Raw genomic sequence first — 20308 nt, 5'->3', positions numbered from 1 at the left:
CTATTTACACTGTGATCACTTCAGCGCGCTTTAGCCAATAGCCCGTTCAGCCCCTCCCTTCGCCGAAATATGCCAGCACTCAGCTGATATAGTTCAGAGACGGTCGGCGGTATCCGCTATCGCTTTCTTAGCTTACAGCCCGTTCAGTCCTCCCATTCGCTGAGGCACCCCAGCACTCAGCTGAAATGTTTCAGCAACTAGAAGCGGTAGCCACTGTAGCTGGGTTGCTTATCTCTTATTTCTTTAACTCCTTCCTACCCTCAATCTGGAAACGTCAACAGATCAAAGTTTCTTCAGATTCACTTCCTCAACACTGAAAAATGTAGGAACCTCTAAATACACTTCCTCAACATTAAAGGTACGGAGATTTTAAGGGAGTCCCTCTCCCTGCAACCCTTTGTGCACTTTAACTCTTATCTCTATAAACCTCTATTTCTATTTTTTAACACACATATAACACACAAACACTACCATAGTACCCAACACAAACGCTGTCCTTTGATGTTTTACACTCCCTCTGGTTCTGCCTGATGTGATACAACCCAACACCAGATAAGTGCTCCAAAAGTTATGTGGACTGTCACTATCCAAAGAGTTATCACCACATTCAACAGGCATTCATCCATTCTTTCCGCACCATGGTACACTCAGGTTACACAGAACACATAAAACATAGAAACACTTAAGACAGACTTATGACAGAACTCTGTCCATTCCAGTGATATTATTTATGCTTCAGTACTTATTAATGAATTTTGTGTTTATAGCTTTAACTAGGTTCTTTGTGAGGAAAAAAGATTAAATACCTGAGACCTGGGCGGAATCCTGCACCCCAAACACACTTAGATTTACTGCAGAATTTATAAATAGGCTCTGCTTACCTTATTTGGTGGCCACCCAAGTGGTTGTAGGGTACAGGGGATCCTCCCGGTATCAGGCGTCAGGTTATCTTGATTTTCACTCCTCCGTCAGCGGGCTCGCCATTTAATGTCGTTACAAAAAACTCAGAAAAATAGGCCAGTAAGGTCTGGGCTTAAAGCCACAACACCCTAAAAACCTTGATAAAAATTCACTGTTATCACTTGTATATTCCCAAAGTTTAATCCATCAAAAATAAGAATCAGGCAAAGTCCGGAAAAATCACTGGTGAAGCAACAAAGTTCAGCCACACAAAGTTTATTGATCTCTCTAGATGGAAAAATCAACAAGCTTGAGTCAAACCCAAGGTTTAGACTGAAGAAAGAGGTGCAAAACACCTTGTTATATACTGTTTAGGAGGCTCTAGGCGCCTCCTCCCACTTTGAACATTTTGGCTCACAATGCATTACATGAAAAGAACACTGAACTGTTTAAATGACATCATAGCAGCTGGTCTGATATCTTATCTGCGTGGTCAGCACCAGGCACATCTCCAAGATCCCCAGCCTCACTAACATTGCCGGATGGCATCATGATTTTCCATAAAAGGGAATGTTGTCCTGGATGGAACAAGCCTGAGACACGAACTACGGCTGATAGAATAAGTCTCGTGCGCAAAGGATATGTGTCCCCCTTGATGGAATGAGTCTCGTGCCTAAAGGATAGCTGTTACCCTGGATAGAACAAGTCTGAGGCATGAACTACAGCTGATGGAATGAGTCTCGTGCCTAAAGGATAAATGTTGCCCTGGATGGGATATCTGGTGCACAAAATATACCACTACACAACTTTTCTAGTCTTTCCAGTGCTGGTTTATCTGATCAGGAAACGCACAGACCAACTGCAGAGAAGCTGCGTGTGGAGGAGACTGTTGTTAATGATGGAGTTTATTACAACAGAAACTAACGTGATGGTTAATGACATCGACACCAACCAGATGCACTTATAAAATTAAACAACTGTATAAGGAGGCCTATACATAAAACAGGAGAGTCTGTGTTTCTCTGTGAGAAACTTTCAGACCTTCTCACAGCAGAGTGAACAGGTGAGAGAGGAGAGGAGGGCAGACTGATCACTAATCAATCACTGATACCATCGTTCTCTCAGACTGATAAAAAAATAAAAATGCCAAAATTGGTGACAAACCAAACCTGGGTGTCCACAAATAAAGTCTTTGTGTGAAACACTGCAGAGTTTAACATTGTGCTGTTTACAGACAGTCTGCTGTCATTAGTTTGACAGAGAGACAGAGAGGGTCGTGTCTAGAAGGGAACCCTAGACCCGCGAAAGATCGCGCAAGTTTGATTATTTTAGTAGAAATAACGAACATCTCGCAAGAGTTGTCCAAATAAAGAGTTACCTTCTAGACACGACCGAAAAAGGTGCGCAGCTCAGAAAATCATGTCGCGGTGTCGATGTTTTTAATGTGACGGGCCGCCATAAATAAAACACTATTCACTGAAACACCGATCACTGACCTGCTGTGATGGAAAAAATACTCACATTCTTTACTTAGGTGTTTTTACCTAATTACAATTTAAAACATTTGCATTGTATTGTTTCCTTTTTTGAAAAATCAACATTTTTATTGCTGTTGTTGTACTTTAATGGCATTCTTATCGTTATTTTTTTTTATTACTAAATACAGACCTGCAAACTCATAAGAGGAGAAAAAGGTGGCATGTTGGTAAAGCAGTCCCCTGTCCTGTGGGGGTCTGGGAGCGTCTGTCCTGCTCCAGAAGAAAAATGTTGTGATTTTAACATGTGAACAAAACATTCTGGTGACTGTTTCAGTTAAAAAAGTTAGTTCCATCTTCTGTTTGTGGTTTCTGCAAACATTACTACCTTTACTTTTACCTTTGTACTTGGGGAAAAAAAAGTAAAGTAAATACAGTAAAAGTACATCTACATTAAAAGTAAAGTTACTTTACTGGGTTTTTACTTTAGCAATTTATAGTATGTTCATTTAATAGACCTGCCTTATCTTCTCTTTTGTAAATTATCATTGTTTTTAAATAAAGCAAAAGTAATGTAATAGAAAAAATTGCAGAACACGCAATATCTCTTATCTGATTACTCGATTAATCGCCAGAATAATCGATAGATTATGCTTTAATTTTACTGGTTCGGCCCACTTGAGATCAAATTGGTCTGTATGTGACCCCTGAACTAAAATGAGTTTGACACCCCTGATGTGGACGTTGATACAACTACAACACTACTTCAGTATATTTCACTCTAAATCATAACACAAGTTAGACATTATGATGTTCCGGACCTTTGCTTTAGGAAATTTTCTCTAACTGGACCTCTTTGAATTTTAGTTGAAAACCCCTGCTCTATAGAGACTTCAGGACTGCCCTATCATACGCAGATTGCTCTGCACCTCGGCATGTTGGTTGCTAAAAAACTTATCCTCCTGAATTGAAAGTTGACCATGCCACCCTGTTTTACACACTGGCTTAAGGAGATGTTGTCCATCATTCAAATGGAAAGACTGCATCTGTGCAAACTTAATACACAGAGCAGATTGGTGAGGATTTGGGGACCGTTGCTGACACAGTTCCATATCACCAAACATTCATAGAGGCTTAGACCTCACTGGTTATCTGAATGGGTCCAGTATTTATATTAGTATTTATTTTAGGGATGCATGATATATCGGCATTAATATCGGTATCGGCCGATATGTGTCATTTTTTAAGACATCGGCATCGGTCCGATGAGTAAAACTGGACCGATATTATCAACCGATGTTTATATCCGTCTAGTTGCTCTTTGCGTATGTGTATCAGGAGGTGGAGAGGGAGGGATATTTGGCCATGCTGTATTTGTTTGGGCATGTGACAGTGTCAGTGACAAAGCCACAGGATTGATTCCATTTTGAAAATAAAGGAAAGGCCAAAACGCACTAAAGGCGTCTGACTCTCGCAATTTGAAACGTACCCATTGTTCTAAATGGCAGAACACGCACTGAAAGCATCTTGACACGCGTCAAACTGACTTGACGCTCGCTTGTTTCGATTTTGGAGCGTCATGAGGACCAGGGCTTTCTTTTTTCTGCAGCTGCAGTTCGTGTTTGGGGAGAGTTACATGGAGTAAAAAGGTATGGACACGAGGAGCGAGTGCTGTTTGAGCTTTAGCTCCACCTGAAACCAGGTAAAAGACAAAACAAAAAACGAACCGCAGCAGAGGGAGAGAGCGTGTGAATATGGACAGATGCGCCGACTTGATATTGACATTTTATGATCATGAAACATAAAATTGAACACTTTTGTGGTGTTTTTTTTTTTTGCTCCATGTCCGATTTGTTTACTTTTAAATACTTAATTACTCCCCGCCGATTGATCATAACTGCGCAGGAGGAGAGAGAGGGAGCGTGTGTGAAGTGCTGACTGATATCATGTGATCCTGATGTTACTGTACAATTCCCTGACTAAAATATCAGTCTCAGTAACAAACAGACAGACGCTCGTCTCCTCCATGAAAGCTTTGTCACTTCGCAACATTATTTTAAATCATTATGAAGTGTCCAGATGCTGTGTCTCCCTCTTCATCTCCTCGGTGTGTGTTTGCTGTCTGCTGTGGTCTAAAAAAATATCCTGCTTTCTTAATACAAAAACATTAATATCGCGCACCCTTTAGTCGTTATATAGACAGACCTGAAAAAAGATGATTTTTTTTTTTCCCTCAGAGGACAATATTTTATTAAAGACATAAACTATTATTAATAGTTATACTAAATAAATAAACATATAAACATATATGCATATAAATAGCGACCTTTTCCTAAAATACTGCTGGTTTTATGGTGATGGAATGTTAAATCTGATGCCTGCAGTGCGCTATAGAAGCTTCATTTGTCTTTTGACGCACGTCAAATGAAGCCTGCAGTGCGTTTTGGCCTGAAGATATTCAAAAATTCAGTTTGCATGATTTTCAGTCTGTACAAAATTTTATCGTCTCTCTCTCTCTCTCTCTCTCTCTCTCTCTCTCTCTGCATATATACATATATATATATATATATATGTATATATATAAACATATCGATATTGGTAAATATCGGTTATCGGCTATAACAGCAATATTAAAATCGGATATCGGTATCGGTCAGAATTTTCAAATCAGTGCATCCCTAATTTATTTATTATGATACATTCACATCTGTCATTCTACCTTGCCCCTGAGGTGTTAGTAGGGTGAAAAGATCCCTCAGGTAAACCTATTTACCATCTGGCAACCTTTTTATGTTTTTTATTTGAATTTTTATTTTATTTTATTTTGTAAATATGTGTGTTATATTCTCTTTTTAGCATTGCTCTCCTTTTGTTCTTATTTTGAATATAAATATTATTTGTTACTGTAAAATTGAAAATTACAAATAAAGTATTTAAAAAAATTGTAAGACAGAATTTTGAGAAATGTCATGCTTTGAATTTTTGAATGAATACGCTTAAATTAAAATTATGGCTTGGTATGTCAGAAATACCAGGGAGTACTTGTGACTGCCATTTTTCAGTGATTTACATTCAATGTGTTTACCCTCTGTAATTACCAGGGGTGTAACAATTCACTGATGCATCCAATACATTGGAGTTTAATTTGTAAGATACAGGTGCATCAGTTCAGATGGCCTGTGTCAGTAAAAACCTGAACATCAATTGGAAAAATATCAATGCAACACTAGCGTATTGATACATCTGATCAGGACGTGTATGCCATTTTTGGCATCAGTGAATTGGTGCTGTAACTTTCCTCTATTTTCTCTCTTCCCCTGCCTCTGCCTGCACTGCTCTCACTGGTCACCTGCTACCACGCTCACACATAACAAGCACTCTCCCTCCCTCTCCTGTCTCTGCTCTTCATTTCCTCAAAACAGACAGTGAAAGTACTGACATTGTACCATGTCGCACCACCAAACTTTCATAAAGCGCAAGTGTACAATAAGTTTGGGTTTTATAAGAAAGAGAAGAAACACTGCTGCAAATCATCTATGCAAAATGTGTCTGACAGCAGAGTACAGATCCACTAGTCTACCTGAGAGGTTTAAAGTTCATAGGCTACAGGATCTCATTTCCACACGAGATTCATAATAAAATGTTAATACCATTGTAATGTCCACTTCTCTCTGTCTCTCCTGTTACTATATTTTATAAAACTATCAGGATTTCTTTTTGCAACTAATATCACTCTGGAAATATAGCATTAATTGAATAAAAATGTAAAGATTTACACATATTGTATTGTATCGTGACAGGGCTGAATGGTATTGTACCAAATCATTGGCCATTTAAAATTTTCTAAGATGTATCGTATCGTTGAACATGTATCGAGATATGTATAGAATTAGTTAGTGAGATACGATAATTACCTCTCCATAGCAGCTGTCATGGTTACTGGTGGGGTCTGCCACCTCTCCCTCCTGGAAATCAAATTGCACAATGACATGCACTTACAGGAATGGTAAGTACATTCATTCACATAATGCCAAAGACAGCATCTGAAAAAGAGTTCAGTATCAATGTTGGTCAACAACATTGTGGATGTTTTTTCTGTATTAAACATTGTTTACTAATGAATCATCATTTCGTTGGCTGCTCTGTGAACAGATACACTAGTTGTTCTTCTGTTGTATTTCTGACAGACAGAGGGGTTTGCTGCCTTCAGTTGTTGATGCTAATTTCATTTTGAAGTGTAGTGCATGAGATTATACCTTTAAAATGTTATATCTCTTGATTTACTTTGTAAATCAAAATCAGAACATGGGGCCTAATCATGAATTTGTATGTTGGATCATGTCTTAATGATGTCATTCATTTTTTTTCTCTGCCATGCATATGCCTGGTTGGGATCATGCATTTGCTTGTGTGTGCGTGGGAGGGAGCAATATATACTGAATTGGCATATGTCATTGAAACATCACAATGGGCAATAATATCCAAACCCTTGTGTGCAAGCATGCATGTGTGTGTGTGCATGTGTGCGCGCATGACCAATGGATCTGAAGCTTGTCAACAGCTAGCCTCACATACTATCAGGAAGTATGCTTCAGTCTAATTTGTTTTATACACATCCATGACTGCATCCTGATTCACAAGTTTTGAAAAACGTTTGAAAGACAAAGTCACTCTAACCTCATGTCGAGCCCAGTCTCGTGAATGAAATAACTAGGGAACACTTGGACAAGGTTCTTCAAATTTTGGTACAAACATGCACTTAGAATTTAAAAAAACTTAGAAATGCTGCTTAGAATTTCCTGGTCAAGGGACACTGTGAACTGACAAAACACATTTTTGGCCATAACCCAATATTTCATAAGCTAATTATGACAAAATTTCATATAGAATATATATACATGGAACATACAGCTTGCATGCACTAGAAGCTTTGTTTAAAATATCTAAGTAGAGTTTAAAGTTACTACAAGGAACCTTCATGTTTTTTTTTATTTTGGAGGCCCCTGTGGACAAAAGCAGTAAAGTTGCAACCACAATAAACACAAAATATAGCATCTAAACCAAAATGTCAATAAAATGTCCTGCTCTTCTTTTTAACCGGTTAACATACTACTCACTGTAACTTTTGTCATGATATGGTAACACTGCAAGATTATGATTGTACTCCACCTGATGTACAAGGTTAATAGTGATTGGTTGTGCTGGGGCCTCAGTAAAGAGTTTGGTTGATATACAACTCATGTCTCTCGTGCTTTGAATATACTAACAAGAACAGAACAACTTTGTTTTTCCAATCTTCTAAACATTCTTCTCACTGATGATCTGGTTTGCTTATGTAGGTCATTCAGAGACATCAGTATTAAATTCATAATGAGATCCAAACTTCTTGTGGAAGTCACCAATCTTTTCTAAATTATTCTTTCACTTTTTTCTCAGTGCTTTGCATTGTTTAATCATCAGTGTTGAAACTTGAAAAATGTAAAAATACAGTAAAGAAGCCTTAAAATAAATACAATATACAGGTTTAGTTGTGATGCAAAGACAAAGGCCAGGAGGGGTTTCCAAGTTCAATGTCAGCAGGCTTCCCTCAGCTGACCCCGGTGACTGACAGCCGGGGAACAGCCTAAGAACCTCCAGGTTCAGCTGAACCCAGCGTCCTTCAGCTTGCCTCAGCCTGTCTGTTCACTTACCTCACACACAGAGGGGGGAAACAAAAACAAATGGACAGGCTATCAACTAGGGAGCAAACAGAAAGGAATGCTGCCCAGTGACTTTTCCTCCCATTCAACCCCTTTATCTTTGCTCCAAAGCAGAAAATGAAGTTGTGAAAGCAAACTGTGTGATAGATGATATGTGATGATAGAAAATTGTTGTTGAAGTCACTGCCAATCCCATAGATGTTCAGTGTATGCAAGCAGTCCATGAAAAAAAAAGACCATATGAAAAAAGAAAGCAGTCCTTTGGTAGGAAGCCAGTCAGAGTGAATACATGTACCAGGTACTTTGGGCCTCATGCAAGAACCATGTATGAACAGATTTGTTCTTACGTGGTGTGTACGAGTGATTTAGGAGAACTTGTTACATTCACCAATTTTCTAGTAATTTCCTTTCAGATACGAACACAATTTCCGAGGTCCAGACCTGTTGTAGTTATGTGCAGTCAGTCTGCTGATATCCAAACCAAAGTTTTTCACTAATGACTGAGTAATTGAAAACATTTTGAGTTTGCAAAATAAATTACACTAAATAATTGTCAACACTACCCTGTTTGGCTATATTTTAAATTATAATATAGTGAAAAATTTACATATGAAGCCACTCAACATGCATTTAATGATTTATTATTAGCTGCTGTCAGGTGTATTGGCTGTATCTTCACATGCAGGTTTATGAAGTCTCTGCCCACATCCATTATCCTGTCCTCGATGTCCATGATGGAAACTTACCCTTGACCTCCTCCTCCTCCTCTCTTAATTCCACTGCTGATGCTGTTAAATTGACAGACTTTTCTTTATGGATCTCCAAAAGCAGGGTGTCAAGCTCCAATCTTACAAAAGTAAGAGAAATTTAGGGTACGAATACAAAACTGTTCTTGCATGAGGCCCATTGAGTGTGAGGTTCTTCATGTTCCGGTTTTGGTATTATGTTTTAGTCTGATTTAACCAGATCTCCAACATTTGTAATCACAATTATATACTTGCTGCAATAATGTATAAGGTTATAATGCTGTTGAAATACAGTGTAATCTGTATTAGTGAAATATGTAGGTTTAATAATTACTGAAATACTATACTGTTAAATTCAACCAAATAGTTTTTCTTTAATAATTAATGTCCTCGTTGGAAATGATCATCATTAATAACCATAATGTCATAATCACAATGTAAAAAATATGACACATGGTTTAGTTTTGTTTTCTATATTAGTTTAGCTAGCTAATACACTTCTGTGGTCACTGGGGTGGTAGATAAAAAGCAAAGCAAGCCTTGTTGCATCTGGTTTCAACAGTTAAAATGCAGATTAATTCAGCTACCATTAGATGCATTTTGGTAGATACATGTTGCAGCAGTTTCATGCCTCCATGCCACATCATACCTATCTGTCAACATATTTGAGGAATATAATGTTTCAGTTATAAAAATACTCATGTTAAGATTGTAAAATATTTTACTTTTATAATCGAAATCTTTAAGTCTTTCAAAGATGTCAACATGGATTAATTTATTGAAACCAACTTCAACATCTTTGAAGAATAAAAGGTTTCAGTTATAAACATACACATTTTCAATTTGTTTTACTGAATGTGCTTCCTTGAGCTGGTTGATGTGTGTTTGTGTGCATGCTAAAATGTGTGTTATTGCCTCTATGAGCACATGCTCATCATTGTCTCTGCATATATGCCTTTGCACTCCATGGGCCTCACAATTGATCCTGTGGCATTGCCATCCGCTGTGCATTTGTGCACTTAACATTTTTGCAATAGCTTGCTCTTCCTTTACCTTTCGATATTCCCTCCACCATGGGCTGCCTGCAGTGCAGCACTCACAATGCACTCACAACCCACCCAACACACAACACAAACACAAACACATACGTACACAGCACCTCCTCCGGAACCCTCCCCTTAATGAACCCCACAACCCACCCACCCTATGGTTTCCTCCTGAGTGCTGACCTGCACTGGTCCTTTAATATTGGTGACAGCTAATACATTTCTAAATGATCAGATATTATCCCTAGGGCCTCGTCCAGAGGGCCCCACTGATTCAAAAGGTCATCCCTCTGTCTTCCAGTATTGATTAAGTGGGCCTGTTAACGTGACTCTGCGCCTTACTAAAAGTGAACATTGGCACTAACATATTTCCATCAGCTATATCTGGCTGGAGAGGCCAATTTAAAAGCCTCTTTGAGTCTGTTGCTGCCCCAGTGAATTGCACAGGGTGAGGCCCATAATGGATATGCCAATAATATCACAAGTGCTACCAAAACACACAGAGTGTCACATGCACGACAGACACAAGGAGATATCCTTCTGAGAAATAATACATTTATATTCACAAGATTTACACAAAATATAAATGTACAGTAGTCAAAAGAGCTTAAAGCAAAGCAACTTGAGACAGTAAACAAAAGTGGACAAATTATGTTTGTTTTTAGGTTTGTACTTTTATTTGGGGGCGCTATGGTTTACATTCTTATAAAACACACCGTTTCTCATACTGTTCCGAGCTGCAGGACCTCTATTCACCATCTAAAATGCTCTGTTTTAGCTCCTGTCTCTATAATGGCACAGTCACACATGTACTAATAGATAGAAAGGTGAATATTCACTATCCATTCACTGTGGCTGAGCACACAGACTGTGGCTTCAGTTCTCAATTATATAAGATGACAGAAAGAAAAGCAGTGAAAATGTTCTACGTATGTACATATACATATATATATATATATATATATATATATATATATATATACACATACATATATATATATATTGGCCCTTTTGTGTCTAAAAAACTTTTCCTGCTGATCCTGTCCACAGTGGTACATTGCTTAGCTTCTGGGCTGAGACTCCCAAGGGAGCTGTCAATCAAAATGTGGTCTGCCACAAATACACAGTATTTGAGAAATGATGTAAACATCAATATGTGCTGATTTTGAGCTAAGTTTTCCAATAATTATGAACTTTGATATCATATATGCATTTTACTATTCAAAGCCACATTTCCAGATGCTTTTAAAACTTTATCAGGCAAGGGGTGACGGAGTGGATCCTTGTAGGTCCTTGTTTTTTATGTAAATTTTTCTATAAAAAAAAAAAAAAAAAAAAAAAATCAAAACAATTTCTTCTTTCTTTTCTTTTTTTTGAATGTGTGTTAGCATGAACAGACTCATGTGCAGATAACAGGAAGGACATGAATTCACACTTTGTGTGTTTTGCTTGTGGACAGTTTAAGGACAAAAGTGTACTGTGATAGTTATTGTTAACAGTGCCGATTCAGCTGGTCTTGAAAGTTTTTTGTGGTGTTGCTTTAAGTTTTCTATTTTGCAAGGTGTTTAATTTTATTTTTTTAATCTATGAAGGGGTGTGAAAATATTTTGAAAACAATTGCCCAAGGCTTTGAATTAATTAACTATATGTTCTATTTTTGTGCTCAGTGACTATCTCTGTGCAGTATCCTAAGGGGGTTGAAGGTTGAATAAAAAGCTGATATGAAGGTCATTTGTTTAGAGCTAACAAAGACATACCTCTCTAAGGGGCCCAGATGTGAAAAAGCTATTCATGGCCAATAAGCATTTTCCTGATATTGTTCTAATACCAGTGTGGCACTGTGTGTCTTTGTATTGGAGGTCTATACTAGTTTCTCTGCCACCGATCAGTTGCTGCTGTGTGATACACTCATTGTGCTCAAGGTTACTTGGAGATTGTGTTGAAGGGACTCATTGTCTTCATCTGTGTTTGCCACAATCCTGAAAAAAGCTCACTGGAGACTCAAGAGCCTCATCACCTACCAGTAAACATGTTTTTGATTTCCTTCAATGAAAATATTTAAAACTTTCTTTCTTTCTTCCTTTCCTTCTCTCTGTCTTTCTTTCTATTTCAGTTGTATGAACTGGATGATGATGAAAAGCGCAAAGAGTTTCTTGATGACCTTTTCAGTTTCATGCAGAAACGGGGTAAGTAATTTTCACTTTATTATAAGCAGATCTCTCTTCCCTTACAAAACCATTTTTTCCTCAGTATCCCTTAATATGTCCATCAGTTCTAACACAATTTACCACATTATGCCCATGGACACAGTGTTTCCAAAAGTTGGGAATTTATTTCTTTGACTTGTTCACTACCAAGTCCTTCACAGTTATAATGTTCCAGAGTATATAAAATGCTTTCATACATTTTCATTAACTAAAATCTACTGATGATAATAGACTATGGCAATAAAACAACAGTGATATGTATTGTCAGTAGACATAAATAGCAATTAAAGCTGCAAGCAGCGTTTTACGGGCCCTCGCACCCCCGCGCCACTCGGGGGGGCCGGCGGCCGCGGCCTCGTGGCAGGATTCGCCCCGGGCGAAGAGGCTCTGTGATTGTCACGGCCTTTTGACGTCCCCTTAAGGAATTCGACGTCGCTTCCTGATGCCGCTAGGTGGCGCTGTGAGTATGTCTCCTGCTTGTCACGTGGATGTGTTCAGACCAGGACTTCTATGACACTTGTGAAGTTTGGTGGGGATCGGACCATGTCCGCCCAAGTTATGGCAATTTCGTGTTTCATGGCGAGACATCAAACTTCGCCGCCACCTGACGGCCACACCCTTCAATGAGGGCGTAAATCTTTAATACCTTTTGATCACAATGTTGTCTAGATGGTACACAGTGATTTTGAACCCGTTCTGATCAATCCTGTAGGAGGAGTTCGTTAAAATACGACACGTGAGAAACGCAAAAAATGGACGCAAAATTCAAAATGGCTGACTTCCTGTTGGGTTTGGGCAATGGGTCCAAGAGGCTTTTTTGTGCGTCTGGGTGTGATACATATGTGTACCAAGTTTCGTGCATGTCGGTGAAACGTGCCGCAGGGGCTGATGTTTAAGGGGCGTGGCCAAACTATTTGGCCACGCCCATTAACGAAACTCGTATCACATGTTCAGGCCTGGACCGTTAACGCACATGTCAAGTTTCAGGCAGATTCGACTAAGTATAGTGAAGTTAATGCTAATTTTTCATTTTTGGCGAAACATCAACTTCGCCGCTCCGTCACGGAAAGACAGTGTGACATCATGGCACAATTTTCATAATACACGATTATCAACATGTTAAAGACGGTTTGACCAGATTTGAGTTGGATATGGTCAACGTGCTTGGAGCAGGACCTCAAAGAGTAAAACATGTCATTTCCTGTCGCCACCAGGGGGCGCTATGACAATCACAGAATATTGTGACATAGATGTGTTCAGGGCGGGACTATTATCCATCACAGCAAGTTTGGTGCAGATCGAACCATTTATGCTAAAGTTATAGCAATTTCGTGGTTTTTGATGTGGGTGTTGCGAGATATCAAAATTCGCCCTTCCGCAGCGACCGCGCCCTTCAACGATACGAAGATCTTTTAATAACTTTTGATCACACAGTTGTGGAGCTCACACAAACCGATTTTGAAGTCATTTCGATGAAATCTGTAGGAGGAGTTCGTTAAAGTATGACGTGTGAAAATGGCCAAAAATGACCTTATTTTGAAAATACAATTCAAAATGGCCGACTTCCTGTTGGGTTTAGGGGGTTGCTCCAAGAGGCTTTTTTGTCTGTCCCGGCATGATACATATGTGTACCAAATTTCATACGCCTAGGTCAAAGTTAAAGCAGGGGGCTTCAATTTTGAAAACTGTTAGGGGGCGCCATTGAGCCATTTTGCCACGCCCCTTTGTAACGACCATAAAATATCGAATTTTTCGCAAGACCTGATGAGTGTGCAAAAATCTGGGACTTTTTGAGCCTGTTTAGGCCCTCAAAAATGCGATCTTAGGGGAAAAAGATAAATAATAATTAAAGCTGCAAGCAGCGTTTTACGGGCCCTCGCACACCCGCGCCACTCGGGGGGCCGGCGGCCGCGGCCTCGTGGCAGGATTCGCCCCGGGCGAAGAGGCTCTGTGATTGTCAGGGCCTTTTGACGTCCCCTTAAGGAATTCGACGTCGCCGCTAGGTGGCGCTGTGAGTATGTCTCCTGCTTGTCACGTGGATGTGTTCAGACCGGGACTTCTATGACACTTGTGAAGTTTGGTGGGGATCGGACCATGTATGCCCAAGTTATAGCAATATGTGTTTCATGGCGAGACATCAAACTTCGCCACCACCTGACGGCCACACCCTTCAACGAGGGCGTATATCTTTAATACCTTTTGATCACAATGTTGTCTAGATGGTACACAGTGATTTTGAACCCGTTCTGATCAATCCTGTAGGAGGAGTTCGTTAAAATACGACACGTGAGAAACGCCAAAAATGGACGCAAAATTCAAAATGGCTGACTTCCTGTTGGGTTTGGGCAATGGGTCCAAGAGGCTTTTTTGTGCGTCTGGGTGTGATACATATGTGTACCAAGTTTTGTGCATGTCGGTGAAACATGCCGCAGGGGCTGATGTTTAAGGGGCGTGGCCAAACTATTTGGCCACGCCCATTAACGAAACTCATATCACATGTTCAGGCCTGGACCGTTAACGCACATGTCAAGTTTCAGGCAGATTCGACTAAGTATAGTGAAGTTAATGCTAATTTTTCATTTTTGGCGAAACATCAACTTCGCCGCTCCGTCACGGAAAGACAGTGTGACATCATGGCACGATTTTCATAATACACGATTATCAACATGTTAAAGACGGTTTGACCAGATTTGAGTTGGATATGGTCAACGTGCTTGGAGCAGGACCTCAAAGAGTAAAACATGTCATTTCCTGTCGCCACCAGGGGGCGCTATGACAATCACAGAATATTGTGACATAGATGTGTTCAGGGCGGGACTATTATCCATCACAGCAAGTTTGGTGCAGATCGAACCATTTATGCTAAAGTTATAGCAATTTCGTGGTTTTTGATGTGGGTGTTGCGAGATATCAAAATTCGCCCTTCCGCAGCGACCGCGCCCTTCAACGATACGAAGATCTTTTAATAACTTTTGATCACACAGTTGTGGAGCTCACACAAACCGATTTTGAAGTCATTTCGATGAAATCTGTAGGAGGAGTTCGTTAAAGTATGACGTGTGAAAATGGCCAAAAATGACCTTATTTTGAAAATACAATTCAAAATGGCCGACTTCCTGTTGGGTTTAGGGGGTTGCTCCAAGAGGCTTTTTTGTCTGTCCCGGCATGATACATATGTGTACCAAATTTCGTACGCCTAGGTCAAAGTTAAAGCAGGGGGCTTCAATTTTGAAAACTGTTAGGGGGCGCCATTGAGCCATTTTGCCACGCCCCTTTGTAACGACCATAAAATATCGAATTTTTCGCAAGACCTGATGAGTGTGCAAAAATCTGGGACTTTTTGAGCCTGTTTAGGCCCTCAAAAATGCGATCTTAGGGGAAAAAGATAAATAATAAGAAGAAGAATAATTCCTTCAGTTTCAATAGGGCCTCGCACCGCCTTCGGTGCTCGGGCCCTAATAAGAAGAAGAATAATTCCTTCAGTTTCAATAGGGCCTCGCACCGCCTTCGGTGCTCGGGCCCTAATTAGAAAGTTATATAATACATTTTTCACCAAGTGTGTTACCTGTGTGCCTTAATAAATAAAGTGGTTAAATTCAAAGAATGGCAGTTAAATTCAAAATAAAGTTTTTAAATTAAACATTTTTCTCTGGATCTTTATTAAAAATAGATCTAGTAAAATAGCTGAAGTCTCTGTGATCAGCTAGAATGAGATGAGAACAAACACCTGGGGCCTGTACTACAAAGCAGGATTTGTGTTTAGCGAGGTAATGTTCAGGGTTAACCCTGGTTTTTTGGTACTATGACGGGGGTTCACTTCTTACCAGAGTAGGTGATGATAACTGACCATGATAACCATGATAACTTAGGCCAAATGCCTAACCTGCTCTGGAGCAGGTTATGTTCCACATAAGATATCAATAAGGTTAAAGCACCCACTTTATTAAATGACACTGGGCATCACCAAAAGCCTGTGGAGCACAGTACACAGTGTTTTAGGAAAAAGTTACTATTTATATGCATTTATTTATTTCTTTAGTATTATTATTGTTTGTCACTGTGCTGCATTATTGTAAGTCATGATAAAGAGTCCAGATGTTGTCTCTCCTTTTCATCTCCTCGGTGTGTGTCGGTGTGCAGTTTGCTGTCTGCTGTGGTTTAAAACATCCTCACTGATGTAAACTGTCAGAGTGACACTGATGTAAATAATCCTGCTGCATTAATGCAAAAACATGAATATTGCGCACCATTTCATCATTATATAGACTGAGCTGAATAAAGAATAATATTTTATTAAAGAAATAAAATATTATTAAGAATAATAATACTAAATTAATAAATAAATGCATAGATATAGTAAGATTTTCCTAAAATACTGCTGGTTCTGTGGTGTTGGTACTTTAAATCTGAAGCCTGCAGTGCACCATAGACGCTTCAGTTGACTTTTCTATTGGCGCCTTTAGTGCTTTTTGGCCTTAATGTTAAATTGAGCAGGTCAATATGCTCATCTGTGCCTGATGGGTTTGGGTTTGTCATGTTATTAGTTGAGCATATTTTTTATGCCAAATGCAATGCCTTTGAGGGTGGCTGGACAATATTTGTCACTGTTTGTGTTACACTTTGAACAAATAAAAAAAAGTGCAATTAATTTCATCGTGATTAACTACAGACACTCATGCAATCAATCACAATTAAATATTTTAATCGACTGACAGCACCTGTGTGTGTGTGTGTGTGTGTGTGTGTGTGTGTGTGTGTGTGTGTGTGTGTGTGTGTGTGTGTGTGTATAAGTCAGCCTCTTGACCACTTTGGAATTAAGCTTTTATATTTATTTTTTATTTCCATCAAGTCTGTTTTATACTGCACTCCGACAGAAGAACAAGAGTCAAACTGTCTCAAGAATACTCATAAGCAGCACATTAATTTCACAGACTGGACAAATATAATTATAGTCAGATCTACTTGTGCTCTAATGATGAAGCAGTGGTATTTTAAGGCCCTGTGTCCACAGTGTTTTTCCCATATGAAAAAAGCAGAACCCTCCAGAAAACACCCAGCTGTGAGTACATGAGAGGCTTTGGAGATGCAGTGAGAAGACAATTAATTTATGCATTGAGCCGTCTTTAACGTGATTAATGTTGTGTATTATACATATATACTTAGTTTGTTGTCTTCTATGGTCATTGTAACTCACATAAAATGCATTTACATATCATGAAAAGCACACAATAGAATAAGTATATTATCATTATCATTATTCACATTGTCCACGATAAAAAAAAAAAAAAAAAAAGCCATCTGTCCTTCAGGCATGTGGCAGTGTTTCTTTCTGTAGAATGTTTTACATTATGAATTAAACACTCAGGAGACACCGAGTAAGTTCCTTCACGGATGCTTTACTCCCACTACACAAGAGAACCCCAGAACAGGCTTCTTCTTCTTTTTTTCCACCTTGTCAAGCCACTCTAACAGCGCCGCCTAATGGGCACACATACCATTACACTGAACATCAGTACACCCCCCCCCCCCCCCCTTTTAGCTGACAAACCACCTTTCTCTACTTTTAAGGTTGAACTGTGCTGAACTAAAATAACTCCAAAACAATAATCGCTCCCATCTTAATCAGATATTAATAACTTCACATTTTCAACTCAAACTGAGTAACCTTAGAACACAATGTATCACATTCTGTTTTAGGAAGAACAAACTGTTAGGCACATACATTTTTTTTTCCCAAAGGCCAGGGAAAACTCCCTGGACAACTAGAATGTTTATTCACAAGTCCAGTCTATCTGGAGGACGGGAAACCCTTCCCGACCTGGTCACTGTTTCACCTGAGTCTCCCTGCCTTGGATCAGTCTCTGTCTCATCGGAGCAGGACAGACCTCTCTCGGGGAGCACCGTCAGGTGAGCCCTGTTTCTCCTTAAGCTCCCTTGGTCTGTGTCCACATTGTAAGACCTTGGCGTTGAAGCCAGTCCCTGGATAGTAGCTGTGGTCTGCACTGTTCTAATCCACACTCTCTGTCCTGGAATCAGAACTGGTAAGGCCTTTGTTTTATGTCTCAAGTTGAAAGACTGTCTCTGTTTCTCTTTTATTTCCTTGTCTTTTTCCCTGAAAGCTCTGAGATTCGGCCAGGCTGGTTTCAACGCTTGTGGAGTGGTTGGAACCGTTGATCTTATCTTCCTCCCCATTAGCAGTTGCGCCGGACTCAGCCTGTGAGCCAGTGGTGTCGCTCTGTGAGCTAAGAGAGCTTTCTGAGGGTCTGGGTTTTTGCTGAGCAACTGTTTAACTGTGCAGACAGCTCTCTCCGCTTCCCCGTTGCTCTGGGGGTAGCGAGGGCTGCTGGTCTTGTGACTGAAACCATAGTCCTCTGCAAACCTGGCAAAGTCTGTCGGCGCAAACTGTGGGCCGTTGTCAGTAATCAGGATTTCTGGTACTCCAAATCTTGCAAAAATTACCTTCAGTCACTCCACAGTTGTAGATGTTGTCAGGGTTGGGAGGTTTGCTATCTCAATATATCGGGAATAGTAGTCTACCACCACGACGTAATGGCCATTCTTCCACTGAAAGATATCAGCTGCCACTTTTTGCCATGGCCGTGCAGGTAGGGGCGTGGTCATTAAAGGCTCTGTCTTTGACTGTGAATACTGGCAGCAGATTTCACATCTTTCTACCATTACTTTAATCTGTCTTGTTATCCCTGGCCACCCCATTGACTCTTGTGCTCTTGCTACACACTTGGTCACTCCCTGGTGTCCTTCATGTAGCCTGTCCAGCATTTCCCGGGGATGAGATTCCTCACACCTTTGAGAAGGAGGCCCTCTGCCAAGTGTATGTCATTCCTCTCTGGCCAAAATGGCAGAAGGTGCTCAGGGACACTTCTCCTGTGAGGGGGCCAGCCTTTTTCTGTGAACATTTTCAGCTGCCTACAAATGCTGTCTGTGTTCTGAACTTCCCTGACGTGAGCTAATTTACATTAAGTGGCAGGCAAATGTCACAGAATATGGTTAATGTAGACACAGCATTCGTTCTGCAAGCTATTGTTGGCCTCTCTGTTCTCAAGTCCTTGGGGGGCTCTCAAGAGAGCGTCAACAGTGACAAGTCGTTTGCCTGGGACATGTATGATCTTATAGTTGAATCTCAGCAGTCTTAGCCTAAACCTGAGAATTCTTGGGGGTAGATCATCTAAAGACCGAGAGCCTAGCAGTGAGATTAATGGTTTGTGATCAGTTCTCACTGTGAATTACAAGCCTAGCAGATATGAGCTGAGTTGCTCACAGGCCCATGTTACTGCTAGAGCCTCTTTTTCTATCTGTGCATACTGGACCTCTGTAGGTGTCAGGCTCCATGAAATGTACACAACTGGTCTCCAACTACCATCTGCTTGTTGCTGCATGAGGACCGCCCCAAGTCCATATGAAGATGCATCTGCGGATACCATTGTCTCTTTCTTAGGGCTGTATTGTGGTAGGACTGGGGGTGAACTTAGCTCGTTTTTGACATTTTCAAAGGCTGTTTTCTGTTGTGCGTCCCATGTCCATGTACTGTCACTTTTTAGCAGATCACGCAGGGGTTTTGTGAGGGCTGGTAGGCTGGGTGAAAACTTGCCAACATAATTTACCATTCCCATGACACGGCGGACTTCTTCCATGTTGCGAGGTTCTTGCATTTTCTCAATGGCGCTGATTTTGTCTGGATCAGCCTCGATGCTTGCCTACTTATGTTATGTCCTAAGAATTTCACCTTCTCAACTGCAAACTAACATTTTTCATTGAGAGTGGGGCCAGCTTTTTCACACTTTTTAAGTACTTCCTGCAGCCTTTCATCATGCTCTGCCTTGTCTTTTCCATAGACTAGGATATCATCTGCATGGCACAGGGCACCCTCTGCCCCAGCGATGATTTGGAAGATTCTCAACTGGAAATGTTCAGGCGTGGAAGAGATACCAAAAGGGAGTCTCTGAAAGCAATATCTTCCAAAAGGGGTGATAAAAGTTGTTAGAGGCTGTGATTTGTTGCATCTAACTTCGAGAAGACTTTTGCTCCCTCCAGCTGTGCCAGCATCTCATCAACTACTGGCAGTATGTGTCTTTCCCTGCAGACACTGTCGTTAAGTCGGGTGAGGTCCACACATATACAGGGTTTTTTGTTCGGTTTGGGGACCACCACCATACCCGTGCACCATTCAGTCGGCTCCTCAATTTTTCTTATGACCCCCAGTGCTTCCATCCTGTC

At 40.3% G+C, this 20308-nt stretch overlaps 1 protein-coding gene across 1 annotated transcript in view; it reads left to right on the top strand.

The window, feature by feature from the left end:
* Positions 1 to 20308, top strand: part of arid3c (AT rich interactive domain 3C (BRIGHT-like)) — a 159849-nt gene that overhangs the window by 93583 nt on the left and 45958 nt on the right. Inside the window, exon 3 of the mRNA XM_084729377.1 lies at positions 11980 to 12052. Within this exon, the coding sequence (XP_084585503.1) occupies positions 11980 to 12052 (73 nt within the window). The remainder of the gene's footprint in view (positions 1 to 11979; positions 12053 to 20308) is intronic.

The sequence above is a fragment of the Lutjanus erythropterus genome, chromosome 10 (genome assembly GCF_056507025.1).
Source record: "Lutjanus erythropterus isolate fLutEry1 chromosome 10, fLutEry1.hap2, whole genome shotgun sequence".
Taxonomy (NCBI): domain Eukaryota; kingdom Metazoa; phylum Chordata; class Actinopteri; order Lutjaniformes; family Lutjanidae; genus Lutjanus; species Lutjanus erythropterus.
This window is presented reverse-complemented; position numbering and strand designations above follow the sequence as displayed.